Genomic DNA, 23,107 nt, shown 5'->3' with positions numbered 1-23,107 from the left:
TTGCCATTTAGTTTGGTTTTTGTTTCTGTTCATATATTATTTGTTTATTTGTTTAAAACTGGCCACTGTTATTTATACTGCTTTATTGTTGTTTAAAAGAAACACTACGTACTGTTATGTTTGGCCAAAAAATCTTGAATAAAATATATTAAAAAATAAAAATAAATAAAAGAAACGGAGAGGAAATCCCAAGCCAGCAACAGGTCCAAAACGCAATAGTCTGTGGTATCATGTCCTATTTTCAGCAGATCCCTCCAGGCACAGATCGGCTTTCGCACTCACCTACATTCCCAGTGGAACTTTGCCAAACACCACAGATGATGAACATAGTCATCTTTGCCTCGAAGGTTGAGTAAGATATATTAACTTAACATGCTTTAAGCCAAATGGAGAAAATAGATTGTCTTGTGCCAACACTGTCTTGTGCCAACACTGCATGAAAATTGCTCAGTAACTGACCTGTTTAATCATGCCTCCCATTTAACTATATAAAAGAATGCACTCAGATACTTCACACTTCACACATTGTACTTCATTAGTCAAATGCAGAAACAAAATCAAACTCACTCCAATTTATGTCTATTAGAATTATTCAAAATGATGGATGTTGAAATTGAATGAAAGTAGACGACCTGAAAAGGGTTCACAGTCTAAATAGATCAAAGACAGTCCTTTTAGTCATTTGATTTTATAAATGGCAGTTTCGCAAAATTTCTGTTGAAATGTTATCACTTGGGTGCTGGACAGTACTATCTATTGTTTAGTTGAAATATTCATCTTTAAATAGCCATGTTTTAATTATCCGATTCTGGCTGTAAGCCATAATCCAGTCAATAATGTCAGCTCCATGTTTTATTTTCCTCAGGCTACATTCTGTGTAATTGTGACCATGAAAGCATAAAGCATGATGATTGTAAACACAGCTTTTGTTTCTCCAGGAAATGGCTATATTTTTAGCCTGGCTAGAGACACCTTTGCAAAATGACCTTGATTAAATGGACTAATTTAACAGTTTAAATTACCAATTGGAAATACTTTTATTACTATGGTACAGTCTTGGAAATGTCAATTGCCACTCTTGGTATTTGAATGCATGTAAAAGAACATGTAATCATTTAATTTTTTAAATATATATTTGTATAGATTTTTTTTACAATATCGCCACAAACAATAAAAGAAAATAGTTATCAATGCAAAATAGGCACAGTACAGAACAAGAATTATTGCAAACACAAGAACAACCAAGACAGGATGAATTTAGAACAACAGACTTAAGGAACTAGTGCCTCCAATTTTGATACCAGATCAATCCAAAAACAGATTCAGATTAAGGGGGAAAAGGAGGATAAGGCCATACAAATATGAAAGGATATCAGTTCAGGCTGCACACCTTTATGTATTGCGAGATCAAAAGCCGTTCACCTGCTCTCAGTGTAGGAAGGGAGTCGCTCAATTATCCAGCCTTCGAAGACACCATGGCTCATGGAAAACCCAACAAGAGCAAGTCAGATAAGGTGGAGCCTATAAATTTAAGATCCCATATGTTATGGGCGAGGCGTTTTCAGAACCCCAAAATGTATCATGGAGTTCAACCAACCTCCCCCTTTAATGTATTTGTTGCTGTTCCTAGCATACGGCTTTTTCCCTAGGTGTGGGATTACAATTATGGACACGTGGGTTTTTAAACACAAAACACTGTTTATTCCATGAACTCAACTTAACATCTTAAATAAACATTGGATCTCTTAACACCCATTACTTCAAAGATAACTCAGAAAATATTGCAATACTTCCTTAAAATGTTCCTTCAAACTTCCAAGAGACTTAACACCTTTAAAACAGTATCTCATCAGGTTAAAGGATATATATATTTTCTGTAGAATGGCAGAGATATATTAGCTTGGGTGACTTCAGCTCCAGCACCTTGCTTTCTTCATGCAGCTCTCTGGAAACCCAGACACACCCACGCTGCTTTCTCAAACCTGGCTTTCTCCCTTCTAAGCAGATCACAGCAAAACAGAACTTCTCAAGCTGCTGTCTCAAACTGGCTTTCTACTTTTAAACTGCTCACAGCAAAACAGCCAGGCACTTTTAAAACTGCAAAACCAAACTGAGCGGAGTTCCACCCTCTCTATGACATCACTGTTGACTTAAAAGGTACATTGCTTAAACATCCAGTTCTTAAAGGCACTCTCGCATGACACACACTTTATGGATTGCAATGGACCTAGAGCAGATCTCAGGGGTGGGATTCTCCCAGCCCTGGCCGGGCCAGAGAATCCCCGCGAAGGGGCCACACCGCCCAGACGCCGGCATGCGATTCTCCACAGAGCGGAGAATCAATGCCATTGTCGCAGGCGTGGTTGGCGCGATGCCGGTTGCGTGCCGCTCTAAGCAGCCTGCCCGCCGATTCTCCGGCCTGGATGGGCCGAGCGGCCGTAAAGAGCAGAGTCCCGTTGGCGCCGTTCTAACCTGCTCTGGGCCGGCGGAACCTCGACATGGATGGGTCAGGTGGCTGCCTGGTTGGGGGGTGTCTCCGATGTGGCCTGGCCCGCAATCGGGGCCCACCAATTGGCAGGCCAGCCTCTGTGGCTGGGGGCCTCCTTTCCTACGCGCCGGCTCCTGTAAGCCTGCGCCATGTTGTGTCAGGGCCAGCGCATTGAAGGAGGCCACTGCGCATGTCCTCGTTGGCGTCGGCGCAACTGCGCATGCGTGGATCCCGCATCGCACAGTTCACGTCGGGATCGGCAGCTGGAGTGGCGCGAACTGCTCCAGTGCCTTGCTGGCCCCCTGTAGGGGCCAGAATTAGTCCTGGGAGCAGCCCGTTCACGCCGTCGTAAAACGTGGACACTCTGCTGCGGGATTGGAGAATCCCGCCCCAGATGTCAGGAATTCCACAGGAATACATTCCATTACTATTCCATGCCAGTTTTGAATTGATGGAAATTTGTGGGTGACCCAGGAGCATCGGATAGTTGTATAAGCTGCAAATGTTAGGATATTGTACAGCCTTTCTTCATCAGTATCAGTAGTACAGTGGGTAGCACTGTTGCTTCACAGAGCCAGGGACCCGGGTTCGATTTCCGTATTGGGTCACTGTCTGTGCAGAGTCTGCACGTTATTCTCAAGTCTGCGTGCGTTTCCTGCAGGTGCTCTGGTTTCCTCTCACAAGTCCCGAAAGACGTGCTTGTTAGGTGAATTGGACATTCGGAATTCTCCCTCAGTCTACCTGAACAGGCGCCGCCGGAGTGTGGCGACTCGAGGATTTTTGCATCAACTGCGTTGCAGTGTTAATATAAGCCTACTTGTGACACTAATAAAGATTATTAATTCTCCCATCTGGAAGACCCAGAATTAGGAACACAAGGTTAAATTTGAATGCTCTGACAAAGATCCTGTCCAACTCTTTGACTACACCAGACCAATAGGATTGAATCTTCACACAGGTCCATGCGCAGTACATACAATTACCTTGAGTAACAGGCATTTTAGGCATATCGGGACATAGCAGAATCAAACCGGTGTCTAAGACTAGGCGAGATAAGCAAGCATTGCAGTATCTTAAATAGAGAATTTTAAGGCATAATCCCACACTGCCCCATGTCTCTTCATCAAGAATAGTTGCCAAGTCTTTTTCTCCAAGACTGCAAGGTACCCAATGTACTAACACAGGATCTAGAACATAAGGTATCATAAGACTTGCTGATTAACTGTTTAGGCTCCAGAGAATTCAGGATTTTTTCCACCAGGAAAATAGAGGAGTTAAGTTACAAAGTTGTTGTATTCAGGATAAAGTCTTTAAGTTGTAAATACTTTAAAAAGGAGTGTCTCGATGTCATGATATGCACTCATGCACATAATGAGATACAGACAGGCAGTGACAGACACCAAGTACAGCCAATCAACACAGGACAGATCACAACCAATCACCAGGCAGAACACTAGAAGATGGTCTCGCACTATAAAAAGAAAGGAGGCATCAACACTCTGCCTCTTTCCACTGGTGACAACTGTAGTGACAGTCAGGGTGTATATAACAGTTAGCACCTTCTACACGTGGCTCAGAGCTAGTCTAGTCTAGTTAGTTACAGTAAGCACGCTTGGATTAATAGAGTGTCAAACCCACAGCGAATTGTGTGCACTGCTCAACAAGTTTAATAAAGCATATTGAACTAACATCAAAGTTTGGAGTCTACTTTCAAGTACAACTGCATCCAGTTGCAGTCCATGTTACCCCAGGGTGATTAATACGACATGGTACCAGTAGTCTACTTTCTCTAAGTGGTTTACCTCGAGTGATTCCGTGATGACCAGCAAGTGCCTTCCAGCGGCATGGAGAAGATCCAGGCCCCTCCACAGCTACGGATCTTCGGCAATCTCGGCGCCAACTGGCGGTTCCTTCTCTACATCGAGGTCTATTTCGAGGATGCGTCCGATGCCAGAAAAATCGTGCTGCTCCTATCAACTGCGGGGTACCAAGCCATCCAGATTTTCAATTCGCTTAATTTTACCGACGGCCAGGACAAGAACTTTTTGGAGACGTTCGACAGTCACGGTGAAGTCGAAACAAATGAGACCTTTGAGCGCTATATCTTCCAGCAACGCCTTCAGGGTAAGGATGAACCTTTCCAATCCTTTCTAACTCATCTCCGTATATTAGCGCAGTCCTGCAATTATGGTGCAATCGCTGATTCCATGATCAGGGATCAGATCGTGTTTGGGGTGCACTCCGATTCCTTGAGGGAGCAACTCCTCAAAATTAAGCATATGACCCTGCCAGTCGCAATCGAGACGTGCATAAGCATGCGAAAAATCGGTACTCCCGTTTCAAATCGGCAGAATACGAAAAACTTGCCTCGCACGAGGCAGAGTGTGTACAGGCCATCGCCCGGATGTAGCGCCTCAGTATTGATGAAAGCGGTCATTTTGCAAGCTTTTCCCAGGGTCCCACGCATGCGCAACATGAACGGGAGAAAGAAGCGGCCGAAAACCAAACTGCGCAGGTGCGAATGTCGGCTGACCGCACTGCGCTTGTGCGACGACGCACGGAGCGTAACGACGTCAACGTCATGACATGCCCGAACTGCAGGACCGCCCACTTAAAGCGGCAATGCCCTGCAAAAGGCAGGCAATGTTTAAATTGCGGGAAGCCTGGACATTATGCAGGTCTGCAGTCAAGGGCCAGCGATCCCAATTTCAACGCAAGCGCGTTCGATGTGTACAGCAAGATTTACTGGATTCGGATCCTGGTAGCACTACGGATCCAGAGGATGACTGCCTGGAGTCCCCCTAGCGTGTGGGCATCATCACTACATGCGAGTATGCCTCCTCAAATTCAGCAAGTCGCCCATCTATCCTGAATGTAGATTCTGCGGACGAATGGCGTGCTGTCATACACGTAAATCAATGCAGCATCCAGTTCAAGCTGGACACTGGTGCTTCTGCCAATCTCATCTCTCAAGCTGATTGTGACCGCATTAAAAAGCAACCCAAAATTCTTCTGCCAGCCTGCCAGCTCCTCGATTATAATGGCAATGCCATAACTGCACTCGGATCTTGTCATCTATTTGTCTCCAACAATGTCATCAATGTCACACTGCGATTCGAAATCGTCAAGCCTGATAAGGCATCCCTGCTTGATACCCATGCATGCAAGCTACTCAACCTCGTACAGCGACCCATGCCATGTCTTCTTCCAATGTGGATCTTCAGGCTGACATTGATGACATCCTTGCTCAATACCCGGATGCGCTTGATGGAATGGGCACTCTGCCAAACTGCTACAAGATCTTACTCAGGCCTGATGCCACGCCTGTAATCCATGCACCACGCAGGGTGCCGGCTCCTCTGAAGGACCGTTTAAAGGCACAGCTACAGGAGCTCCAAGACAAGGGCATCATCTCCAAAGTGGCGGAACTGACTGACTGGGTCAGCTCGATGGTCTGTGAGAAGAAGCCCTCAGGAGAGTTTCGGATATGCATAGATCCTAAAGATCTTAACCAGAACACAATGTGGGAACACTACCCAATCCCAAAGCGGGAGGAACTGACCAGTGAGATGTCACACGCCAAATTCTTCACGAAGCTAGATGCTCGCGTGGTTTCTGGCAGATACAACTGGACAAGTTCAGCAGGAAGCTCTGCACGTTCAACACACCATTTGGCAGATACTGTTATAACCGTATGCCGTTCGGCATTGACTCAGCCTCTGAATTCTTCCACAGGATCATGGAGCAGATGATGGAGGGCATTGAGGTTGTGCGTGGCTACGTAGATGACGTATTCATATGGTCCACGACCCCCGAGGAACACATATCTCGTCTCAAACAAGTCTTTCGATGTGTCCATGCAAACAGCCTCAAGCTGAACAAGGCCAAGTGCTCCTTTGGCATGTCATCCATCAAGTTCTTGGACGACCAGATATCCCAGCAGGGTGTGCGACCAGATTAGGACAAGGTCAAGGCCATTAACGCCATGAAGACCCCGAAAGACAAGAAGGTGGTACTACGCTTCCTCGGAATGGTGAACTTCTTGGGACAATTCATTCCCAACATGGCCTCACACACCACGGCTCTCGGGCATCTGGAGAAGAAGTCCACTGCATTCCAGTAGCTACCCACACATCAAGCAGAGTGGCTCGAGCTCAAAGCAAAACTCACCACTGCTCCGATACTAATGTTTTTTCACCCGGACAGGGAAACAAAAATCTCCACGGACGCAAGCCAGGACAGCATTGGTGCGGTGCTCCTCCAGAGGAATAACTCCTCATCCTGGGCTCCAGTTGCGTATGCGTCAAGGGCCGTGACTCCTACTGAATAGAGGTACGCCCAGATAGAAAAAAAAAGTGCCTGGGCCTCCTAACCGGCCTTGTAAAGTTCCATGATTACGACTACGGTCTACCAACATTCACAGTGGAGACTGACCACAGACCCTTGGTCCATATCAGAGACCCTCCTTCTGCACTGTAAATTCTATGATATTCTATGATATCATTCATAAGGACTTGAATGACATGACGCCCAGGCTTCAGCGCATTCTCCTTCGACTCCGCAGGTATGATTTTGAGTTAGTATACACACCAGACAAGAAGCTGATAATTGCGGATGCCCTGTCCCGCTCCATCACCTCGCCCTGTGAACAGGTTGACTTCATCCGCCAGATTGAGGCACAGGTGCAGCTGTGTGCCAGCAACCTCCCGGCCTCAGATGAAAGAGTGATCAGCATTCGTGAAGAGACTGCCAAGGACCCTCTTCTGCAGCGTGTCTTGCACCACCTTGCAAATGGTTGGCAAAAAGGGCAATGCCCTCAGTTCTTTAATGTGAAGGACGACCCGACAGTCGTCGCACGGATCCTCCTCAAGCTAGATCGTATCGTTATTCCTCACAGTATGCAGAGCTTAGTGCTCAAACAAATCCACGAGGGACACCTAGGTGTCGAAAAGTGTAGGCGCAGGGCCCGGCAGGCTGTCTATTGGCCTGGAATCAGCCAGGACATATCCAACATGGTCCTCAATTGTGCAACCTGCCAGCGTTTCCAGCCTGCTCAAACAAAAGAAACACTCCAGCAACACAAGATCGTGACCTCTCCGTGGTCCAAGGTGGGAATCAACCTTTTTCATGCCAATGGGCGTGACTATGTGCTCATCATAGATTACTTCTCAAATTACCCGGAAGTTGTGAAGCTGTCAGACCTCACATCAACGACAGTCATCAAGGCCTGCAAGGAGACATTTGCCAGGCATGGTATTCCGCTCACTGTCATGAGTGACAATGGTCCCTGCTTCCACAGCCAAGAGTGGTCCAATTTCGCCAAGTCGTACCAATTCAACCACATTACCTCAAGCCCACACTACCCGCAGTCCAACGGGAAGGTTGAGAAAGGGGTCCATATAGTGAAGCAACGGCTCTGCAAGGCTGCGGACTCTGCTTCGGACTTCAACCTTGCGCTGTTGGCGTACAGAGCAATCCCTCTGTCCACCGGTCTGTCTCCGGCTCAACTCCTCATGAATAGAGACTTGCGGACGACTGTTCCAGCCATACACTTACCAGACCTGGATCACCTCCCAGTGCTGCAAAAGGTGCAGCAACTCAGGAACCGGCAAAAGCTGACGTACGATGCTCATGCTACCGATTTACCTGCGCTATCTCCGGAAGATGCGGTTCGGATCAAGCTACCTGATGGAGGCTGGTCAACTCCAGCTGTTGTTGTTCGACAGGCTGCTCCCAGATTGTTTGTAGTTCGTATGGCTGATGGCTCCATTGTCAGGCGCAACAGAAGGGCACTGCGCAAAGTTGCCTACCCACCACCAGATCCTACTTTTCCATATGTTGTTGTGCCTCCTCCGGACACCTCGCACCACGAGGCCACCAATCTGGCAGCAATCCCACCTGTCAAGGCCCCGTCGTCCCCACCTCCACCTCTCAGGCGGTCGACAAGGATCAGACGCAAGCCCCAAAGATTGGACTTATAGACACTTCTCTTGTAAATGTTGTTCTGTATCTGCATGCTAGACACCTCTCATGTATATATTCATCCACTCGCTTTCATCCACTCGTTCTGCCTGGACTGTAAGCAGGACAATATTTCTCACTGTACCTCGGCACACGTGACAATAAATCTAAATCAAATCAAACCTCCCCTAGCCCCTGGGAGTTGGAGCTTGATAAATTTGGGTGAGGCTTCATCTTGTTTCAAATGAATGAATTGATCATTCTAGTGATCTCCTTCAAACCTCTTGCTGACAAAAATTGTCAACATCTGTCGAGGGTATTACAATCTGAGCAACACAATTAATTTTAATCAAGATAATCCGGCCCAGCCATGAAGCCGGCAGGGATGACCAACGAGCCAAGTCCCACCTAATAACAGCAATCAACTGGGGTAAATTGGGGCAGCACGGTGGCGCAGTGGGTTAGCCCTGTTGCCTCACAGCGTCGAGGTCCCAGGTTCGATCCCGGTTCTGAGTCACTGTCCGTGTGGAGTTTGCACATTCTCCCTGTGTTTGCGTGGGTTTCGCCCCCGCAACCCAAAGATGTGCAGGCTAGGTGGATTGGCCATGCTAAATTGCCCCTTACTTGGAAAAAGTGAATTGGGTACACTAAATTTATTTTTAAAAACTGGGGGAAATTGGCCCCATATAAAAAGGGGCAATTGTGACACCCAGGTACCTAAACTGCAATGGGGACCACCTAAAGGGGAAAATAGCCCCCTAGTGTCTAAAGGTCAGATGGGGTTATGGGGATAGGGTGGGGAAAGTGGGCCTAGGTAAGGCGTTCTTTCGGGAGGTTCGGTGCAGACTCGATGGGTTGCATGGCCTCCTTCTGCACAGTAGGGTATCTATGAACTACAATCTATAACTATAAACATAAAGACAAAAGCAATCCCATGTTCAACATGTCATTTTCAACTTGCAGAAATGCTGAGCACATAATTTCCACCACAGTAACTTTTTATTGAGTTTAAATGGACACCAGTAAAATCGTGATTGCTATATTTTGCAACAAAGTATGCCATGGGATTCCACTCGGCAAAAAGTTCACGAAGGAACACAATGCAGGACTAAACCCTAAACATGTGACAGGAGGGCCACAATAATGGCCACTGTTTAGGCACCATCATGGGAATGATGGACATGTCTTATTTATTGTCTTGCTGACACACAGTTTAGTGATATCTAAAATTCTGAAATACTTAATAAAAGGCACAAAGTGCTCCTCAAATTCATTTTTAAACAAACTACAAAAGTTATGTCTTCAAATGCATAAGAAATCAATTGTCTATTTTAAGCTATTTCAGCAATTAACAAAAATTCAAGAATTGATCTCAAAGTTTATCATGTGGACAAGCGATGGCGATCCGTAGGTTTCCAGTTTTGATGTCCAACAGGTGCAGAATAGGTAAATCAGTCCTGGAATGTAACCATTGACATCCCATTCATAATTGCTGTGTAATTAGCCCTGCTCTTTTTGACAAGTGCTGGATTGGGCTTGGCAATTATTCTCTTATGAATAACAACCATTTGATGAAAGGTTCCTCCTGTGGCCTAGTGGTATAGGTCATTGTACTGGTAAACCACAAACCTAGGCTTGCATCCCACCACTGCAGATGGTAGAAATCCTCCTGTGGCAGGCATGGATGAGGTGACCCCCCCCCCCCCCACCCTCCCCCCTCCCCCTCCATCATGCCCACAGAGAACGTGGCTCCTCTAACCCAGAAAAGAATCAATCTGGCTTTAAGAGAGGAGGGGAGAAAATTGGTAACAAAAAGTAGAGGAACAAAAAACAACAGTTTCTTGCACAGATCAATTCTTCAAGCAGTGCAGTCATGCTTCATTCCCCTCTGGAAATCAACATCCTTGTGAAGGCACAGCCTATTCATAACTTCAAATATGGAATGTGTTTGTATGAAAGCTCATGTAACAATCTTTCAGTTTTCAAAATGACTTTGATGACTGCCAAAAGTCACTTAACCTTTACAACTTCAACAGACAATCTTAAACTTTCAGAGAATTGAATCACCCTGGGTGGGGGCTTCCCCTTTGAATGAACATACCCAGAGAGCACACATCTGTGGAATTCACACCTACCATTATTTGCGATTAATTCAAAATCAATGGACTTCCAGACTTCATGGGCGTCATTCTCCGCCGGCGGGAGTCTCCGTTTTGCCGGCGCCCGGGGGTTTCCCGACGGCGTGGGGCTGCCCCACAATGGGAAACCCCATTGACCGGCCGGTGTTACGGAGACTCCCGCCGGCGGGTTGGGGCAGAAATGTGGCGGGGCGGGTAGGAGAATTTCGCCCCATGTCTCCAAGTTTGCAAATTCACAAATAGATATGAATGACAATCATCTTTCTCCATTGTATAGCAATGGCTTTCAGAGTTAAACCATTCTGGGTGGACAACAGATGATCATCTGACCAGAACTGGCTTCTGATATCAAAAACGTATTATTATTCCAAAAACGAGAGACACAGGCAGTTTGCAAAGAATATCATTGCAGAATATCAGCTGACTGACCAAGGCACGAACTTCGAAGCTTTTACCCTGCTGTATCTTAAAAGCCTCCCAGCCTAATTCCTATTCCAAGTCCATCTCGAAAGGATCCTGACCTCCTGATTAGAAAATATACAAGTGACTAACTTTGCGATCTGCTGAACCTCCTTCTCTTTGACGGAATCCTGCAATAATCCTAATGTACTACTCCAACTATTGAAACTGCCTCAACTACAGATCGTGGAGGGGACGTGGGCAGATGCCCGAGGGAGGGTGAACTCTTCCTCTTCGTGCTCGAGGCTCAGCCTCATACAGTTTAAAGTGCTGAACAGGGCACACATGACCGGGACAAGGATGAGCCGGTTTTTTTGGGGTAAGGACAGGTGTATTAGGTGCTCAGGGAGCCCAGCAAACCACACCCATATGTTCTGGGCATGCCCAGCGCTGGAGGAATTTTGGAAGGGCGTAGCGAGGACGGTGTCAAGGGTGGTAGGATCCAGGGTCAAACCGGGCCGGAGGCTCGCAATATTTGGGGTTGCAGAGGAGCCGGGAGTGCAGGAGGCGAAAGAGGCCGGTATTCTGGCCTTTGCGTCCCTGGTAGCCCGGCGAAGGATTCTTCTTCAGTGGAAGGATGCAAGGCCCCCAAGCGTGGAATCCTGGATCAACGATATGGCAGGCTTTATTAAATTGGAGAGGGTGAAATTTGCCTTAAGGGGATTGGTGCAAGGGTTTTTCAGGCGGTGGCAACCATTCTTAGACTTCCTGGCAGAGCGGTAGACAATGGTCTGCAGCAGCCCGGGGGGGGGGGAATAATCTATTTTATTTTTGTTTGTCTATACTGGGGGATCTGAGGGGGTGTATATATTTGCTATGTGTTTCGGCGGGTGTTAATTTATTATTTATGTATAGGGGGGAGGGGGGCACTGGGTTCTGGGTTGTTTTGTATTTAATTCTATTGGGTTCCTTTTACATTTTGCTGTTGATGTTTTGTAAAAACTTTAATAAAAATTATTTTTTTTAAAAAAGAAACTGCCTCAACTACTCTTTCAGAGTGAAACGCCTCGATTACTCTTTCAGAGTGAAACGCCTCGATTACTCTTTCAGAGTGAAACGCCTCGATTACTCTTTCAGAGTGAAACGCCTCGATTACTCTTTCAGAGTGAAACGCCTCGATTACTCTTTCAGAGTGAAACGCCTCGATTACTCTTTCAGAGTGAAACGCCTCGATTACTCTTTCAGAGTGAAACGCCTCGATTACTCTTTCAGAGTGAAACGCCTCGATTACTCTTTCAGAGTGAAACGCCTCGATTACTCTTTCAGAGTGAAACGCCTCGATTACTCTTTCAGAGTGAAACGCCTCGATTACTCTTTCAGAGTGAAACGCCTCGATTACTCTTTCAGAGTGAAACGCCTCGATTACTCTTTCAGAGTGAAACGCCTCGATTACTCTTTCAGAGTGAAACGCCTCGATTACTCTTTCAGAGTGAAACGCCTCGATTACTCTTTCAGAGTGAAACGCCTCGATTACTCTTTCAGAGTGAAACGCCTCGATTACTCTTTCAGAGTGAAACGCCTCGATTACTCTTTCAGAGTGAAACGCCTCGATTACTCTTTCAGAGTGAAACGCCTCGATTACTCTTTCAGAGTGAAATGCCTCGATTACTCTTTCAGAGTGAAACGCCTCGATTACTCTTTCAGAGTGAAAGACCTCATTACCGGGTTCACAATGACCGTTTTTCCTATGATATATCAAAAATGTAAAATATGAACTGTTCTTTTGTTTACAACTTGAAAAAGTACATTAATCGCTTTAAGTGTATATTTTGTATGGCGGCACGGTGGCACAGTGTTTAGCACTGCTGCCTCACCGTGCTGAGGACCTGGGTTCGATCCTGGCTCCAGGTCTGTGTGGAGTTTGCACACTCTCCCCATGTTTGCTTGGGTCTCACCATCACAACCCAAAGATGTGAAGGCTAGGTGGATTGGCGACGCTAAATTGCCCCATTACTGGAAAAAAAAAGAATTGGATACTCTAAATTTATTTTTTAAAAACTGTACATTTTGAGTGTGTGTGAGAACGATGGTTTTCGGGCTGAATGTGTGAATAAACAATGATCTTTATTTCAACCCACGAAAGCTTGCTGCTCTGATTAAAATTGACTGCACACTTGGGCATCAAGTGAGAGCATTCATCTTCTAAAAACATACTGCTTACGGACAGCAAGAGAAAAGATACAAATGTTTTAGTCCTTTCCAAACCCTCTCCATATCACTGTTACATGGAAAATAAAATGTGGCCGACAATGAAATTATTTTTGTCTTGAAGCTCATGTTAATGTTTATCAAGTGAACAAAAACCATGTTCTTCTTCATTGTACTGGCAAGACCATTACTTATTGTACACCATAGCATCCCATGTCTACATGTGAGGCTTACCTCAGCATTTAAAACTTTGGCACAAGAGAGTCAGGCCTCTATGGATGATAGCATTTGGCAACATGGTATCCTGCAATACTGGAGAACTGTTCCTACTGACATAGTTTTGACAATATGCTGAAATTTTAGATAATCAGAAATCTACCCCATTTTCATTGTGCCATGCATGATAGCACCAACAGAAAAGTGGTTGCGGAGACCTCCGGTGGTGGCCAGGGAGTGAGTGGCTGCACACAAGATAACTCCGGCTTGAAGGAATTGGTTTGGGCATTTTATACCCGTTAGTGGGGTAGAAGATGTAGAGGGAGAGGTTGTCCCCAAGATTGGCATGTCTGCTGGCTACAAGGCCCAGCAAAAAATAGTTAAAGACCTGGCTAAGGAATTGAAGGGGCCCTGTGGCGCAGCAACAATTGCAAAAATGGAGGAGGGGAAAGGGTCGTCGCCAGTGGGAAAGGCTCAGATGGAGCAGGTGATGGCCTTCATCAGAGGCGGATTTTGCCAGCAAAGGAAGGTGATGCATGGTGATTGGTCGAAGGCCATTGAGGGAGCAGTAGCACCTCTGAGGATCGATGGACCATTTAGAGAAGTGCCTTGAGGCACAAGGGGTGAAGATACGAGAGGTAAAGGGATGGTGGTGTCCCACCAGAGTGATCGGATCGTGTCCTTGGAGGCGGAGGTCCCAAGGAACCTGTGCAAGTTGTTGAGGGTAAAGGTGGAGGAGCAGGAAAAATAGGTCCACGCGGCAGAGCCTACGGATTATGAGGCTGCCAGAGGGTGTGGAAGGAATGAGCGCCATGAAATATATGTGTCAAAGATATTGGCCGGGCTGGTGGAGGAAGAGATGCTAGACAAGGCCCTTAGAGTGGACAGGGCCCACAGGTCTATAAGGCAGGGGCCAAGAAGGAGGGAGCCACCGCGGGCGGTGATTTTGCGGTTGCACAAATTTATTGAGAAGGGAAAGAATTTACGATGGGCCAGAGAGTGGGAGACTGTGAATGGGAGGTGAATCATGTCTGAATATATCAAGATATAATAATCTTATAATCTTTATTAGTGTCGCACGTATGCTTACATTAACATTGCAGTGAAGTTAATGTGAAAAGCCCCTAATCGCCACACTCGGGTGCCTGTTCGGGTACACTGAGGGAGAATTCAGAATGTCCGATTCACGTAACAGCACGTCTTTCGAGACTTGTGGGAGGAAGCTGCTGGAGGGGAAGGGGACTGGTGTTGTGGCATTGGCCTCTCTAATCGCCGAGTGAAGGATCTTGCTGAATTGGAGGTCGGATGAGCCGCCAGGGGTGGCGGCCTGGCTGGGGGACCTGTACAACTTTCTTCGTTGGAAAAGGTCAAATTTGAGTTGAGGGGGTTAGCGGAAGGCTGCGGGACACGGTGGGGGGAGTTCATGACAATGTTTGAGGAACTTTTCATCGTGGGGATGGGGAATAATTGCGCAAACTGTGGATTGTGAGGTTGTGGAGTGTGTTGTTATAAATGTTACTGTTTTTTCAACATGTAAGGAATACATTAAAAAAACGAAACGTGGTTGCTACACATAGTGGTCACAGAATCATAGAATTTACAGTGCAGAAGGAGGCCATTCGGTCCATCGAGTCTGCACCTGCTCTTTCAAAGAGCACCCTACCCAAACCTCCATCCCATCTCCGTAATCCAGCAACCCCATCTAACCCAAACGCAATTTAGCATGGCCAATCCACCTAACCTGCGCATTTTTGGACTGTGGGAGGAAACCGGAGCACCTGGAGGAAACTAACGCAGACCTGAGTGGGACCTCAATTCTGCCAAGCAAAGGGAGCCAAATGAACTCCCCTTCTGATAAAGTTCCATGTTCCCATACATTTATATGTAGGGCAGCACGGTGGCATGGTGGTTAGCACAATTGCTTCACAGCTCCAGGGTCCCAGGTTCGATTCCCCGCTGGGTCACTGTCTGTGCGGAGTTTGCACGTTCTCTCCCTGTTTCCGTGGGTTTCCTCCGGGTGCTCCGGTTTCCTCCCACAGTCCAAAGACGTGCAGGTTAGGTGGATTGACCAAGCTAAATTGCCCTTAGTGTCCAAAATTGCCCTTAGTGCTGGGTGGGGTTACTGGGTTATGGGGATAGGGTGGAGGTGTGGACTTGGGTAGGGTGCTCTTTCCAAGAGCCGGTGCAGACCCGATGGGCCGAATGGCCTCCTTCTGCACTGTAAATTCTATGTATATTTCCCATACTTCTCTCTCACATTTCCTCCCCCTCCCAGAACCTCAATAGAGATTCCCTTGTCCTCACTTTCCACCCCATCAACTTCCATATTCAAAGAATCATCTACTGCCACTTCCAGCATGATGTCACCACAAAACATCACTTTCCCTCCATTCTAACAGCATTCCAAAGGGACCAATCTCTCTGCAACACCCTGGTCCACTCAATCAACCCAAACACCTCATCCTCTTCCCACAGGACCTTCCCATGCAACCGCCTTTTACCTCTTCTCTCTTCACCATCCCAGGCCTCAAACACTCCTTCCAGGTGAAGCAGTGGTTTATTTGTACTTCTTCCCATTTAGTTTACGGTCTTTGCTGTTCACAATGCAGTCTTGCTACTTTAGGGTGTCCAAGAACAGACTGGGTGACTGCTTTGCAGAACACCTCTGTTAACTCTGCAAGCACGGCCACAACTTTCCGATTAGGTGTTTTCAGGACCCCAAAATGTATTATGGAGTTCAACCTTTAACGGATTGTTGCTTTTGCAGCACACGGCTTGTTCCCCAGGTGTAGTATTACAATTATGGACACGTGGTTTTTAAAACAAAACAATGTTTATTCCATGAACTGAAATTAACCTTTTAAATAAACATTGGATCTCTTAATGAAATGAAATGAAATGAATGAAATGAAAATCGCTTATTGTCACAAGTAGGCTTCAAATGAAGTTACTGTGAAAAGCCCCTAGTCGCCACATTCCGGCGCCTGTTTGGGGAGGCTGTTACGGGAATTGAACCATGCTGCTGGCCTGCCTTGGTCTGCTTTCAAAGCCAGCGATTTAGCCCTGTGCTAAACAGCCCGTAACAACCCTTACTTCAAAGATAACCCTGAAAATAATACACTACCCAATCCTGCAAACTGTTCCTTTACACATCTAAAAGACATAACAAATCCTTCAAACAGAAGCACATTAGATTTATATTCAATACTGAGACCTTTTTACAATTTTGATTTCACCAAATGATTAAGAGATAGTCCTTCATGGCAGAGATCACCAGCAATGCAGCTCACAGCCACACCCATGCTTTCTTCAAACTGAAACTAAAACTCCCAAAAACAGAAGTGAGTACCCCCCCCCCCGCCCTGTGACATCACTTCAGTAATATGATCAGCTTCATTTCTTAAAGGTACATTTCTTAAACATCCAATTCTTAAAGCCAATCTCATATTATACCTGCCATTTTAATTATCACCTTGCTTCACGCTCATATTTCTCCTGAGTGCTGCAGTGTTCAGGTGAAGTTCAATGCAAGCTCAAGGAGCAGCACCTCGTCTTCCGATTAGGCACTTTAAAGCCTTCTGGACTCAACAGTGAGTTTAACAGTTTCAGACAATAAACATTGTTCCTCATTTTGATTCTATTTTTTTGCCATGTGCCAGTTGCAATCCTATTTTTCATGTTTTTGTTTCTGAACAGAGCTGGTCATTATTCTGCCATTCACACTCACTCTGAACAAATACTTTGTTTCTTTACTACAACCATTACCACTCCGTTTGCATTTATTCCATGACATTGTGGCATCTAGCGTTTCTTGCCCTTTATTCCGTGCCTGATCCCGAACGTTCCCTTTTGTTTTTCCTCATCCTACCCCCAACCTTCAATGGCATAAAGCACTTAACCTGCCTTCAATTCTGAAGAGTCATATTTGATTTAAAACTTTTAAGTCTATTTCTGTCTTCGCAGTTGCTGTCAGACCCGAGTAATTCCAGCAACTCCTGTTTTTATTTCAGATTTCCAGCATCATCAGTATTTTGCTTTTATATCACTCATTGGTGTCTCATGAAAAGCAGTGTCATTTTTCTCATCAATTCAGATGAATTTCTTTGGAGGGCAGGCAAAAGCAGGTTGGGTGGGACTTGTTTGTGGTCTGCGACATCTTTTGCCACAGCCAAGTTTCGATGCATGGTTAAAAAAAACACATTAGCACATTCAACTACACTAAAGAATTAACCTTCATGTTAAAAATAAATTCTGAGATCATTTGAAAGTTCATCAAGATCAGCGCAAGTACACAAAGATCAGTTATTTAAAAAATATAATAGCTTCTCCAGCTTCAAACAGCAGAAAAACTTGCACTCTCATATATAAAATCAAACACACCAAAATGGGAAGTAAATATGAAAACAACAGCAAATTAAAATGCTTCATATGCGCATAACAATAGTTTAAATAAGACTATATATTGAGGAATGGTGATTTACAAGAATACATTACTTGCACAGATCTGACTTGCGACATTCAAATTAAATGTTAGTGCCACTCAACTGTTAGTTTTCACAACAATCCTCTGTATAGGACAATTTCACCAACAACTTATTGAATGCAAATACAAAACATTGCAAACGGAGTTATTTTTGCTCCAGTGAGGCAAGCACTTATATGTATGAGCTGGATGAGTCCACCACAGTTCTATATGTTTTTCCACACCTAACTGCAGCCTGATCCTATTTTCCAGCAAACAGCCACAGTGATGGCTCATTATTATGTAGCTCACTCACACTGAACTGGAGAGGGGGTGGAGGAAAACTGGATTAGTGGAAATGTACTGTAATTGTTTAAAGGTCTTAGAAAGACACTCTTTGAAAGAGCAAGGCAACAGAAAGACGTTGTCAAAATAAAGACAAACAAGGCATATGGCAGAACTTCTTTCAATAATAGAGAGAAGCAGATATTAGTGCATTGTCATGTTTAATTTTAGAAGGATAGCTGTAAAAACCCTCAGCGCTCAGTAGGGAGAGCCATCCAAACTCACAGGTATTAAGGATAACATTTTGGATCTAATGCATCAGAACGTTTATGTAAATGAATTGAAATATTAGTCAAACTGATAGCCAGTTAACGAGTCCAGCAGGCATACTCTGGCTCCCAAGGGCAGCATGGTTAGTGTTAGCAGTGGTTAGCATTGCTGCCTCAGAGCGCCGAGGTCCCAGGTTCGATCCCGGCTCTGGGTCACTGTCCGAGTGAAGTTTGCACATTCTCCCTGTGTTTGTGTGGGTTTTGCCCCCACAACTCAAAGATGTGCAGGGTAGGTGGATTGGCCATTCTAAATTGCCCCTTAATTGGAAAAAATGAATTTGGTACTCTAAATTTTTTTTTTTTAATTTTAAATAAATACTCTGGCTCCCAGTGACTGTCGAAAATCCTTGGATCACCAGCTGGTACCCAATAAGTGCAATATAAATAAAGCTTAAGGGTTGATTTGTCCCAAACTTTTAATCTCCATAGTAGATTATTGAGTCTCAGCATTTTATTTGCCCTGAGCTCACCTTCCAACTCCTCATCCTCTCCATCACATCCATGCTGTAAACTGTGTGTCATTCCAGTCAATTCCACCTCTTCAGTGTTACATCTCTCTGGCTTCGCCTCATCCCATCCTCTGCTGAAACTCTCATTCATGCTTTTGTTGCCCCCAGACTCAAATATACTCTGCCTCCCATTCTTCCATCATCTTAAACTCATTTAAGATTCTTCTACCCAACTTTTAACCAAAACCAAGTCAAATTCACATATCAACTGTTATGCTTGTTGACCCACACTGTCTCTTTTAGAACATAAGAACTAGGAGCAGGAATAGGCCATCTGGCCCTTCAAGCCTGCTCTGCTATTCAATGAGATCATGGCTGATCTTTTGTGGACTCAGCTCCACTTTCCTGCCTGATCACCATAACCCTTTATTCTTCAAAAAACTATCTTTATTTTGAAAACATTTTGCTTCACAGGGCAGGGAATGCCATAGATTCACAACCATTTGGATGAAGAGGTTCCTCCTAAACTCAGTCCTAAATCTACTTCCCCTTTTTGAGGCTATGCCTAGTTCTGCTTTCACCTGTCAGTGGAAACAACCTCCCCATCTATCCTATCTATTCTCTCCATAATTTTATACGTTTCTATAAGATCCTCCCGCATCTTCCAAATTCCAACGAGTACTGTCCCAGTCTACTTAACCTCTCCTCGTAATCCAACCCCCTCAACTCTGGGATTAATCTAGTGAATCTCCTCTGCACACCCTCCAGCGCCAATACGTCCTTTCTCAGGTAAGGAGACCAAAACTGAACAAAATACAGCTGCAGCATAACCTCCCTAGTCTTAAACTCCATCCCTCTAGCAATGAAGGACAAAACTCCATTCGCCTTCTTAATTACCTGTTGCACCTGTAAACCAACTTTTTGCGACTCATGCACAAAGACACCCAGGTCCCTCTGCAGAGCAGCATGTTTTAATATTTTATCATTTAAATAATAATCCCTTTTGCTGTTATTCCTACCAAAATGGATAACCTCATATTTGTCGACATTGTATTCCATCTGCTAGACCTTAGTCCATTCACTTAACCTATCCAAATTCCTCTGCAGACTTCCAGCATCCTCTGCACTTTTTGCTTTACCACTCATCTTAGTGTCGTCTGCAAACTTGGACACATTGAACTTGGTCCCCAACTCCAAATCATCTATGTAAATTGTGAACAATTGTGGGTGGAACACTGATCCCGGAGGGATACCACTAGCTACTGATTGCCAACCAGAGAAACACCCATTAATCCCCACTCTTTGTTTTCTATTAATTAACCAATCCTCTATCCATGCTACTTTACCCTTAATGCCATGCATCTTTATCTCATGCAGCAACCTCTTGTATGGCACCTTGTCAAAAGCATTCTGTAAATCCAGATATACCACATCCATTGGCTCCCCGCACTGGTAACGTCCTCAGAAGATTCCACTAAATTAGTTAGGCATGATCTGCCCTTTATGAACCCATACTGCGTCTGTCCAATGGGACAATTTCCATCCAGATGCCTCGCTATTTCTTCCTTGATGATAGATTCCAGCATCTTCCCTATTACAGAAGTTTAGCCAACTGGCCTATAATTACCCATTTTCTGCCTACCTCCTTTTTTAAACGTTTACTAATTTACAATCTGCCGGGACCAGTGAATTTTGGTGAATTATCATGAATGCATTGGCAATTCCCCTAGCCATCTCTTTTACTACCCTGGGATGCATTCCATCAGGGCCAGGAGACATGTCTACCTTTAGCCCCATTAGCTTGCCCATCACTACCTCCTTAGTGATAACAATTGTCTCAAGGTCCTCACCTGTCATAGCCTCATTTCCATCAGTCACTGGCATGTTATTTATGTCTTCCACTGTGAAGACCAACCCAAAAAACCTGTTCAGTTCCTCAGCCATTTCCTCATCTCCCATTATTAAATCTCCCTTCTCATCCTCTAAAGGACCAATATTTACAGTAACTTCATTGCAGTATTCATGTAAGCCTAGTTTTGACAATAAAGATTATTTTTAAAAACTCCTCATCCTCATTCAAATCCTTACATGCCCTTACTGCTCCAGCCCGCCAACCAATGGAAGAAAGGCCCTGGATTCCTCCAACTCCAGCCCCTTGTGCACTCCCCAGTTGGCTGTTGTGCCTTCGGTCCTCTGGACTTTGAGATCTGGAATTTCCACCACAGAACACTCCGCATCATGCAAGATCTTCCTGAAAACCTATTCCTCATTAATGTCTCCTTTAATGGATTGGTGTAACTTTTAAAAAATTTGATTTGAGTCTTACTCAATTAAAGACGAACTGTTGTTGAAATTGAACCCATGTTGAAATTGAACCCAAAACATCAATAGGCAATCATTTAACCGGGTTTCAAGTTTTGTTGCTACAATTGGAATTTATCCATCGCGAATCATACATGACATTTTTAAAAGCTTAATAAATCAAAAATGCTCATTATAAATCTTCCTTCACATGGTCACTTTGAGAATAGATTAACGCTTTAAAATTAAATGCCTCATGCGGGCGAGGGGAATACGGATCCCCTTCAAAACGGGGCATATCCCAAATGTTAGCCGGAAATGAAATTGAGCGTTCTTATATGGGCAGGATTTTCTTTCTAGTTCAGTCTTCACTGTGACTGCACTGCTAGCAACTCGATGAGTAATCTCTTGGCTTCATGTTGTGTAGCCCTCTCCGCCCCCGTACTGAATTCACTTCCTAGTTTCACGTCTGTACTTTGGTAGATAGCTTTCTGCAGAAAATAACCGCGGATTCCTCGCTGGTGCCCTTTGTACTCGATGTCTACACCAGTTTAGGCCTCGAGTTACACAATTTGATACACTGTGGTTTTAGTTTAACTCTGATTGACTAACCTGGTATTTTAGGGTGGGGTGACCCTAAATCCAAGAGCTCGGGCCAACTTTCAGCAATCCCCAGCTCGCAGAGTTACAACCAACTCACTCAAAATTAACTTTTAATTTTCAACTACCAAGCTAACAGGGCTCGAACTTGCAGCTTAATATTAAACAGAAGGGAGGGAGGGGGGATTTTTTTCCGCCCTTCTCCTCTCCCACTGAATGAAGAGAGCCAAAGTGCAAAAAACAAAACCACCGAGAAGGATTAAAATGAAGTGGTGGAGCGGAGCTGGGGTTGGCGGGTGGATGCAGCTCGAATGCTTTCAGCTTTCTTTTTTTGCCCCTCAAGGCGATGGGAAAACACATGGAGATGGATAAAAGCTGATTGTTCCTTCAAAGTGTTTCTTTTTACCTTCCGGTCATTCCAGCGACGGCGAACATCACCCGCTCGGGCACTGCTCGGTTTGATTCACTGTCCGCCGCCTCAGTGGTCAGTGCTGTCCGCCGCCTCAGTGGTCAGTGCTGTCCGCGCGCCAGGGGCCGGAGCAATGGCGATGCTGCAGCTCTGCCTCCTTCTCCCGGAGCCGGCCTCTGTCAATCACTCACTCACTCATTCTCAGGCTCGCTTACTCCCACCGCTTGCATCGCTCATGTGAATGCGGGAGAAGCAGAGAGACTGCGATTGGTGAATTCTGTGACCGTACGCGAAAGCAAACACACAGGAGGCGGAGTAGCAATGAGTAAATCACTAAACACAGCCATATCGGGAAGGGGGCATTATATCTGGACAGTGATGCCGAGCGAGAAGTTCAGTGAATGAGCACCGTGTGCTACTGATGCTCAGCGAGAAGTTGCAGTTTTATTTTTTTATATTGGTTAAACTGACTGGAAAATGAGTGCTTGTCAGGGTGGTATTAGTCATAATGGATGGTATGTAGTAACAAGTCATACTTATCAGAATATCAGTTATTTACCTGAACACTCAAGGATGTTAACAACTATATGTACAAAGTGGAGATCTACGTGATGCAAATTAATCAGTTTCAGTTTATGCCATCACGTCTCCAGACAAAGGATATGTAAACCTAGATTTTGCAACTGGTATGCAGCTTTAGGAAAGCTGACGTCGTGTTGAAAAGGACAAATTAAAAGACGGCCTTATATGGACACATATATCACGAAAATGGCACTTCCACCCACTGTGCTGATGATCACCACAGCTCTAGGATCCCAGGTTCGATTCCCGGCTTGGGTCACTGTCTGTGCGGAGTCTGAAC

General features: G+C 45.2%; 1 protein-coding gene across 2 annotated transcripts in view; it reads right to left on the bottom strand.

Annotated features, from left to right (window-relative positions):
- The window catches only part of LOC140391802 (LIM and senescent cell antigen-like-containing domain protein 1), a 183,141-nt gene extending 160,650 nt beyond the window's left edge, over nt 1-22,491 (bottom strand). The window contains exon 1 of one of the 2 annotated variants that reach the window (XM_072476691.1): nt 22,243-22,491. Coding sequence is in view for 1 of the 2 variants with exons in the window: in XM_072476693.1 (XP_072332794.1) it covers nt 22,243-22,271 (29 nt within the window). In the remaining variant the exon portion in view is untranslated. The remainder of the gene's footprint in view (nt 1-22,242) is intronic. The other variant, XM_072476693.1, reaches the window with a different exon arrangement.
- Between the last annotated feature and the right edge of the window lie 616 nt (nt 22,492-23,107).

This window comes from Scyliorhinus torazame, chromosome 15, assembly GCF_047496885.1.
Source record: "Scyliorhinus torazame isolate Kashiwa2021f chromosome 15, sScyTor2.1, whole genome shotgun sequence".
Classification (NCBI taxonomy): Eukaryota; Metazoa; Chordata; class Chondrichthyes; order Carcharhiniformes; family Scyliorhinidae; genus Scyliorhinus; species Scyliorhinus torazame.
Note: the sequence above shows the minus strand (reverse complement) of the source record. Positions and strands in the feature narration are given on the sequence as shown.